Source organism: Juglans microcarpa x Juglans regia, chromosome 1D (assembly GCF_004785595.1).
Source record: "Juglans microcarpa x Juglans regia isolate MS1-56 chromosome 1D, Jm3101_v1.0, whole genome shotgun sequence".
Lineage (NCBI taxonomy): Eukaryota > Viridiplantae > Streptophyta > Magnoliopsida > Fagales > Juglandaceae > Juglans > Juglans microcarpa x Juglans regia.
In genome coordinates this window covers 13,251,645-13,261,368 of record NC_054594.1, presented here as the reverse complement: position 1 = coordinate 13,261,368, position 9,724 = coordinate 13,251,645, and the positions used below count along the sequence as shown (strand labels likewise).

Genomic DNA, 9,724 nt, shown 5'->3' with positions numbered 1-9,724 from the left:
TTTTAAGAAAAAAGGAAATGGCATATGGGGAGTTATAGTGTACGGTTGATCTTTTTGAAAACTATATGAAAAAGCTTACGTACGTAGGATTTTTTTATTTGAGTGTGTAAAATAAAATGAATTTATTATTTCATAAACCACATAGCACACAATTTAGGGGTGTTCATCCGGGTTCTAACCCGGGTGTATCCGGACCGGAACCAGGGTCATGAACCCGGGCCAGAACCCAGACCAGGTTGGTCCGGGTCAGACCCGGGCCGGAACCCGGGTGTATCCAGGTTTTTCAAAACCCGGATTTTTTTTTTCCAAAAGCTTTTTTATTATTAATTGGATTTCAAATATTTTGTCTCCATTTAGATGGATTTGTATAAGAAGTTTTTATCAAATTCTCTTACAAAATCAAACTTTAACATGAAGGCTCTCACTGATCCAATGTGTTGATAGTCCAAACGGATCCAGAATGCGGTGGAACTAGCTCAAGCTCTCATGAAGTTCATATTGTCATTCTGTTACAATACAACATAACCTCTTGATCCATATGCTTTATAAAGGTGCGCACACTATTGGGTTCACTCAATGCTTTACATTCAAGTCAAGTCTCATCAAATTTGCTGATGGTAAACCTGATCCAACACTAGATGCATCCCTCCTACAAACTTTGCATAGCACATGCCCAGAAGATGATGCTGATTCTGACACCAAAATGTCTCCCTTGGATTCAGTCACTGAAAATAAATTTGATAACATCTATTACAAAAACCTTGTGAATAATTCTAGGCTACTTCAGTCAGACCAAGCTCTTATGAGGGACAATAAAACCGCTTCAATGGTCATTAACTATAGCAAGTTCCCTTATCTTTTCTGCAGGGATTTTGCAGCATCAATGGTGAAGATGGCCAACATAGGTGTGCTTACAGGAGAGTGGAGAGATTAGAAACCACCAACCAAGCTAAGGAATGTAAAAAAGTTGGGCAGTGGAGAAACATATATATATATATATATATATATATATATATATACACACACACACACAAGTTGTCAACATATATATATATATATACACACATTTATATATATAGGATTTTACCAAGAGATATATGGAGACGTGCTCATCACACTGAACTAATAAAACATATGGAGATTCTCTTCTCCCAACAATACCAGAAAATAAATATATACATATATAAATATACCAGAAAATTAAATAAATATATATATATATATATAAAAATTCATATATATAGCCTCCTCAAGCACCTTAGTGGAGATCTAGTGACTTTCCATTATGCCACGGCCATTTTCTTAGCACAGCCTTATAAATTAATTAGCTAGGTTCTTTCCTAATAATTGAATATTGATTGATCTTGGCTTCATGCTGCATGCTAAACAATTACAGTACCGAAAAATGGAGGTTATAAACTGTATGTCTGAATTTACATACAGTTTACAGTACTCAATGCCTTTTCTTTTTGCAATTTCAATTTCAAGCTTCTCGTGAAATTTACATTCACACATCAAGCCAGTTAGAACAAGCAAACCCAACAAACAAAACCAAGTTGGGTATTCCCCTAACAATTAAAACCAAACCCAAAAATCCAATGGAGGTCTAGTACACTACTCAACAACAAATAAAAGAGATACAAAACAACACAAATCTAAAAGGAAAAGCAGAGGCTTAGAGCCCACAAGCCACGAAAACCAACACCCATTAACTCCAATTATCAACAAATACAGAATCCATAAACAACTCAAACTGTTATCAACCAAGTGATTACCCCATCCATTCCTCACGCACAGAATCATAGTTACAGGGAGAGAGAGAGAGAGAGAGAGAGAGAGAGAGAGTACTCAAACAAGTGAACAATGCCCTAGAGAGAAAGGCCGACGGTGACGGGGATGCAGCGATCGAGATGCGGCGAGGATGAGCGGCGGACGATTATGGGGTCGCGGCTCACGGGGTCACAGTGATGGAGGCAAGGGCTTAGGGTTTCTGTGTTTTCTCAAGCCACAACATAATGAGACAGCGAGAGAGAGAGAGAGAGCGAGAGAGACACCGGGGGGGGGAAGTATATAACCGGTATCAAAACGGCGTCGTTTTGATACCGATTTTTATTAAAAAATAAAGATCTGGGTACCGGGTTTTAAACCCGGTACCCGGGTTTCAAACCCGTACTCGGACCGGGTTGGTCTAGATTTTCAAACCCAGGTTTTGGCCCGGGTTTGATCTGGGCCGAAACCTGGAACCGAAACCAAGTTTTTCGAGTTCCGGACCAGGCCGGGAAAAAACCCGGCTTAGATGAACAGTCCTAGCACACATCTTTTATATTTTTTTCTTTTTCTCATAACAAGTATATTGTGTATAGATGATGAGTAAAACAACTTAATTAGTTTAACAGGAATAAAATAATAAAAAATATAATAAAATTTTTTTAAAATATATATAGTGTGTGGTGTGGAATGTTGAGTAACATAACCCAAATCAAATATATGGCATTAGCGCTGGGCTCCAATTTCGTCTCAACGACTTCTAGCTCCTCTTTGGGTTGGAGGTCATTTTGGACTCCGACTCCGATTGAAGTTGCCAGAGGTAGAGTCAAACTCCAATTCGGAGTTGAGCCCGATCCATGTGTCGGGCTGGTTCTTAACTTGACGTTATTGGGCCAGATCCATTTTTTATGCCCCACTTGTTTTACATTTTTATCAACTTTGTAGCCCAAATAAGCTACAAAAAATGCAAAAGATCTAAATCTATAATGTAAATTAAAAGATCAAATCATCATCAATAAATTATAATCTATCTATAACAAACGATCAAATAATCAAATATAAATAATAGAATCGTAACAATTAAAACATAATCACGCAACAACATAATCATTTAACATAATATCACAGCGCACACCCGTTCAAACATCACGCAAGAACACACTTGTGAGTATTTATAAATGTATGCATATAACAAAGTTAAAAAATTATATAAAATATCATATGAATCTACTGCTTTCTACCATCTCCAAGAGTCAAGACACCACTCTCCATTGCTCTAATAATAATTCAAGTTGACAACTCTCTCTCATTGTTGTTGGTCCACATCAACTCAACCACGACATACTACATACTCCACAACTTAACCACAACTAAGAAAAGCTACACAGTATCATACAACAATAAAAAGTAAAATGTACACAACTCTCAAGTACATAAATCATCTTCACTTATCCAAGATCCAAATGCAGTTTCCAACATTTTAAGTATCATGTATTGTTTTGAAAGTTAAAAAAATAGATCTTACAACGCCAAATTAACTAAAGGATCATAGTAAAGTTAATTATTAAAGTTAATGATATCTTGATCGGCACCAAACTAAAACAATACAACTCAGTCTTCCACAAGTATTGTGGGGTTCACAAATAGGTCTACATAATAAAAAAAATTATAAAACATTATAAAGAGTTAAAACAATAAAATTATCTAATTAGTCATTAAAAGTTAAAGTTATCCGACATAAATGTATAGTTCTCGGCATCATTAACACTATTTAGTCCAATAGGCACCAATTTCGTCCATAGTTCCTGAAGTTAATAAACTCTGACAAACATCCAACGCATGACTTCCAATGTTAAATGTCGACTCGAAGGACATGGTTTTAGTCAACTTAATAAGGTTCAGACCTTACTTTAAAAACGTCTCAATAGTTTGACGGTCTCTTTATAATCTTATGAGATATCTAGGAGATATCTACGAATCTACTATTCTTATATATAATTACCCATAACCCTTTTCAACTTGGTTACAAATTGCAGGTAACTTTTTCATCGTATATTTTGTGAAGTAAATGGAATTGCATACCTGTTTGCAAAAGAGCTAGGCAACATGAACTGCTAAGAATTGCTTGTATCATGACATTCATTTGTATTTGAAGTTGGTTTAGGGTCTGCTAACATGAGAGAAAGCTGGATTTTCCTTATTTGAGGTGAAATTAGTCATAACTTTGTAGTTGTGACTAATTGTGAAAATACTACCAAGCTGGACACCGATCGATCGAGTTTTATTTTGGAAGCTAGAGCGCACCTCATCCAGTGATCGTTAGCTTTGACTCAGCAACCACATCATCCAAAAATCAAGCCATCAACTCATCAAATTAATCAGCAAAAATCTTATAAGAAACCTAGAAATTTTCGCAATTGTTCGAAATATTGAACACTTTCGTTTTTTTTTTTTAGGTTTTTTTGTGCTTTAGTATTGAAATTTAGAATACAACACATGTGCCTGCCGCTCCTTTCATTTTGGGTGATGCTACGTTGTCCTCCAAGTTGCTTCCTAGTGTATTTTAATTTTTTTAAAATATTAAAAAACATTTAATAAAAAATACATACACAAATTAACTGGTGATAACTAGGGGCAACTTGAAATGGCAAATTGGGAGGCAACATTTTCCTTTCTTTTTCATTGTTCTTGTTTGGGAGTCATATTCTATTCATCCTCTCTTTCTAACCATCAAAAGAAAGGTTATTGGAATCTTAGAAAAAAAACAAAGGAAGAAAGGAATATTTAACATTAGATTTAGGCCCAGTTTGGTATCACAAATGATCTCAACCTATCTCGTCTCATTTCATCTCATCTCAATATCCAAAAACCATTGAAAGTTCAAACACAAACACAAACACTTTCTAATTTCAAATTTTCAAATTTTTAATTTTTTCATCTAATCATTACTTAATTATTACAATTTTTCCAAACTTTCAAGCAAAATACAAAAAGTAATTCAACTTTTTCAAATTTTAAAATAAAAATAATATTAAAAAATTATGTTATAATAATATTTTAATTTTATAATATTTTTATTCAACTTTTTATCTGTTCTTTCTCAAAACTCCATAAAATATCTTAACTCAAATCATTACACTATTATTCACAAACTATCTTATTATCATTCACATATTTCTCATCTCATTGTGTAATCAAACGAAGCTTCAAAGCCCCCGTAATCTAGTAGTCATTGGCATCGTAGCTAGCATCATCCTCCAGCTACTCTTCCACCCTCTCAGAGGCCTTGTCGACGATCTTGTCCTCCACATCATCGACAGCTTCTACTATTGTGATTCCACCCAACACCCCTACCACCGCTCCCACCACCAATCCAATCCCCCATCCCAAACTTGTTATCCTTCTTCTCCTCCATGTGCCCGTAGCCATACTCTCCACTGTAATGTGTCTGCCCGTAACTTGGATGCCCATAAGGTGTTGGTGCATTGTACCCACTATTGGGATACCCACCTGATGAGGCCCTTTAAGGACATTGGCATTGGCTTCATAAAAAATCTAGCCAAATGTAAAATATAATAAATTTTATCAAAAGAGAGCTGCATTGGATTAGCCAAAGAGATAAGTGTGAAACTTTGAGTTACAATAAATAGATGTGTTTCTTCAAATTTGAAGGACTATTATTCATTCATCAAATCTATTTTTTATTTACTTTTAATCTCCAATGGTCTTTTTTATTTACATTTAATCTCCAACCGTCTTGTAATAATAATGTAAGAATCAAATTAAATTATTAATTAACATATAATTAGTGTAATTATAAAATATGAAAAAATAAATAAAAATATTATTATTAAGAAAATAATATTATATTATTATTTTGATAAATTCAATGGCTAATCTAATGTAGAGTTATGAATAATAAAGTTTTAGATATATGGAAAATATGTACTTTTCATCAAAATTTAAAAATGAATTTGATGAGTCCAATGCTAGTGCTCTAATAGTATGGATTGTGTGGTACCTGTTGTTGGGGTACCCACTCGGTGTTGTACCCAATTTCAGTCTATTCTCCCTATTCCCCTTCATCTTCATTGTTTACTCATTCTCACCACATATGTATTCAACAACACATATGTTCTCTCTCCAAACCGACAGTATCTCTCTCTCTCTCTCTCTCTCTCTCTGTGCGCGCGTGCATGTAGGTGAATTTAAGAGTTGGATTTTGTAGATTGAGATATTTTAGACTCTATTTGGTAAGTGAAGTAGTCTCACTACTATTCATAAATATTTATTATTTTTCACTACTATTCATAGATTATCTGAGATCCACTCAACATCTAAATGTAGCATTAAATTGTAGCAGTTTGTTCAAATGCATAGGCTATAACAAATCACTGGAAGGGGGAAACCCTAGCTACTAGCGAAAAGGAGGTCACGAAAAGTGTTGAAATACTGAGTGCATGCGGAAGACGAGCGAGCAACAGAGAGCTCACGGGAATGGAGAAGGAAGGGGAAGGAGTAAGGAGAGTTGTTTTTAAGAGCTTTTAATTTATTGAGGATAAATGATAAACTTACAAGCTCTATACAATTTTTTTTACAATTTTCAAATAAAATAATAGTTTTTAAAATTTTGATTTTGATTTAATGTGTTTGAATTTTTTTAAAAAAATACTATTTTATTGATAAGCTGTAAACAAAATATAAATAGGTTGTAACTATATCATTGCTCTAAGTGGGGCTTGGTCTTTTTAGGTGCAGTTTGGATAGTGAGATGAAATGATTTTAGATTAAAATTAAAAATTAAATAAAAAATTATTTTTAAATATTATTATTGTTTTGAAATTTGAAAAAATTGAATTATTTATTATATTTTATATAGATATTTGATAAAGTTGTAAGAGATAACCTACAGACCGGTCGGGTTGTTTTAAGCAAATAACAGCCCACGAATAAAATTGTGACACGTAGAGTTCTACTGAAAGTACTGTGTGGAAGCCTCACATCAGATTGCTTTTTTCTCATTTGTTTTTCCTCCCCACTTTCCCGAATTCCTTCCCATTTCGCGTAAGACCTCCTCCTCATTTCGCAAACCCTAGCCCAGATTGCACAACCTCTCGCAGACCAAACCCTCACCTCCTCTCTCTGTTTTTCCTCCCCCCAGTTTCTCATTTCGCAGTACCCCCAATTCCCCATTTCACAAACCCTAACCATTCCGCACCCCTCTAGCAGCGCAAACCCATTTCACAAACCCTAACCATTTTGCACCCCTCTCGCAGCGCAAACCCTCAGCATTTCGCAAGATCCTGTCGCACGGCCTCTCGCAGTCGAGTCGCACAGCCCTCTCGTAGCCAAGTCGCACGGCCTCTCGTAGCCTAGTCGCACGACCCTCACTCCTCAACGTCCCTCGACGCCGCCGCGACTCGTGGAATTTCTCTGGTATGCAGCCGACTAGTGTTTGATCCTATTCCAAAATGCCAAAATGTAGTGATTTAGTTAGTTTTTTTTACTAAATCCATTATGGGTACAAATGAAACAGAGTATTTTGCGGATTTTTTTATAATTTTTTGTGAACAAATTTTTACTTGAAATTAGAGTAGTATATGGCTTGGTTTACTAGTTTTATGTTCAAATATTTTTTAACGTGACCAAGACTGTTGCACACTGGAGGATTGGTTTGATAAATTGTTTGTGTTAGGAAGCATGTGCTTAGTGCATTAAGGGAAAATTTTCCATTTTGAGACAAGGAAGTTTGTAGTGCTGCCTGATAAGATTACCCCATTTTAGAACATCCTTTACATTCTCAGCGTTCCCAAATGATTTTGTGGTGGAAGAAAAGATATCAGTTTGCTACAAAAAATTTCCAAGTTACTCCTATTCTAGATAACCCATATGGAATCCGTTTGTGTAAAGCCTGGTTGGTTTGGTTAAGATAAGCTTTCTGTTTTGGCTGGCCTTCAATATGACTCAAAACTTTTAATGTTGGAGAGTGTGTTTAATGGCACTTTTACATGTTATAATTTCATATTATCAATTGTCAGCATATGTGTTTTTGTTAACATAGCTTCTTACTGATCTGGGGACTCTTTTTCTTTAATAGCATGATTTTCAGTTCCTGCTTAGTTTCTTCAATATTATGATAGGACATGAATAGTTCGGGTTCTCAGTCCGGGTCAAGTTCTAGGGGTGTAAGATGGGAAGACCAAGGTAGTTTGGAAAGATCACTTTGCTATTGTGGCTGCCAAACGAAGCTACAGATTTCTAGAAAAGCAAATAGTTTTGGAAGAAGATTTTTTAATTGTCCAAACTATAAGAAGAAAAAATAATGTGACTTTTTTGAGTGGATTGACCTTCAAATGAGCAAAACAACTACTGTAAGATGGCGTTGGAGTTAGCTGAACGAAGGAACGACAGGGTACTTCATGAGCGGCTACGCATAGAAGAATCTAAATTTAAAGCAATGGAGAAGAAGTACAATGGAGTCTTGAAACTGTTAATTTTATCACGGTTATTTTTTATTATTGTTTGTCGTGTAATTTTTATGTATCCAAATAATTACAATGTATCTTGGTCAGTGTTACGACTCATGTAACTCGTTGTACTTTTTGTAACACTTTAATGTAATGACTACTTTCTTTTTGTTATGATAGTTTGTGCTGTTTTGAAGATTCCTTTCATCGTTGAGGTACAGTTTATAGATGATTTGTATTATGGAGCATTGATGTAAATTATCATTTAACATTACTTGGTCCTATAATTATTTTGTGCTTACTTATTGTACTTTATTAGGTGAGTGCATTGAGTTAGAAGGACATTTGCTGGCACACAGAGACACTAGTCTTATAGATGTAAACAAATCATTTATTTTACATTTTCCCTTATTGGAAATTATAAAGAAGAGCATAAATTCAATCAAACAAAGTGCCTTTTAACTTTAATGGCTTCTAGCGAACTCCATCTTGTTGTAACAGACACAGAACTCATGATGGGATTCTATGTAAATGGTGAGTGCATTTGATTGTGAAGGAAAAGCAAATGAGACCATTTCAGCACACAGAGACATGTACAAAAACATAAAAAGATAACTAAGCTTTAAAATGAGACCATTTCTGCACCAGAAATGTAATGTTAGAAAGATAACTAAGCTTCAAAATGAGACCATTGTTACAAAGATAACTAAGCTTTAAAATCTAAATGCCTCTTTACAAAAATGCAGTTGTTACACAGTCAATCAAAATGTGTCTCTAATTGTCAACAAAAGGTCGAAAATCAATAGAGCTACATCAAACACCATGGCATAGCTTCCTTCATATGACTCGAATACCTTTCTCAGCTGCTCCTCATATGACTCAAAACCTTTACTTTCTACTGTCCTGCTGCATCAAATAAAGAGGAAGTTTGACATTTGTGTCCTATCAAATAATCCCACCAATTTAATTTAGCTAAAAGAGGGAAGAAATCACATACTGCTTTATAATAAAAGTTGCACCATGAATCCAAATGTTCCGATATGTTGTTAGTAGTTGGCCAAAAATCCCTACAAAAATAACAACAAACTTTATTAGCTTCTTTAATTACAAAGCGATAAAACACAAACAACTACAAGGCTACAATACCTCACTGAAGGACAATTATTTTTAGCATATCCCTCATTCTTGCAAATGCTACAACGTCTTTTCTTTGTTGTTTGTGTTTCCTTTGAGTTCTTCGCTTTCAAAGATTTTGGGCGCCCTTTTATGGGTACCCGTGGAGGATCTTGCACCGTTTGTGAAAAGTTCGATACAACTTGGCTTTTTAATATTTGATCATCATTGGGCGGCACTGCTCGTGAACATTCTACATGCTCATCCATTGCAAGCATCTCTTTGTGAACCTTCTCCAATGTAAGTGTGAAATGATTGTGTTTTTATGCTGACTGTGATGCAAGTTCGACAATGTTATAAAGTTGTATCATTGACTC

The 9,724-nt window shown here is 35.0% G+C and overlaps 1 protein-coding gene across 1 annotated transcript; it reads left to right on the top strand.

Moving 5' to 3' along the window:
• The first annotated feature begins 208 nt into the window (after positions 1-208).
• On the top strand, positions 209-934 carry LOC121265724 (peroxidase 10-like). Its single transcript, XM_041169424.1, has 2 exons — positions 209-278; positions 552-934. The coding sequence occupies exons 1-2, from the start codon at positions 209-211 to the stop codon at positions 932-934; spliced, it is 453 nt and encodes a 150-aa protein (XP_041025358.1).
• Positions 935-9,724: the final 8,790 nt, after the last annotated feature.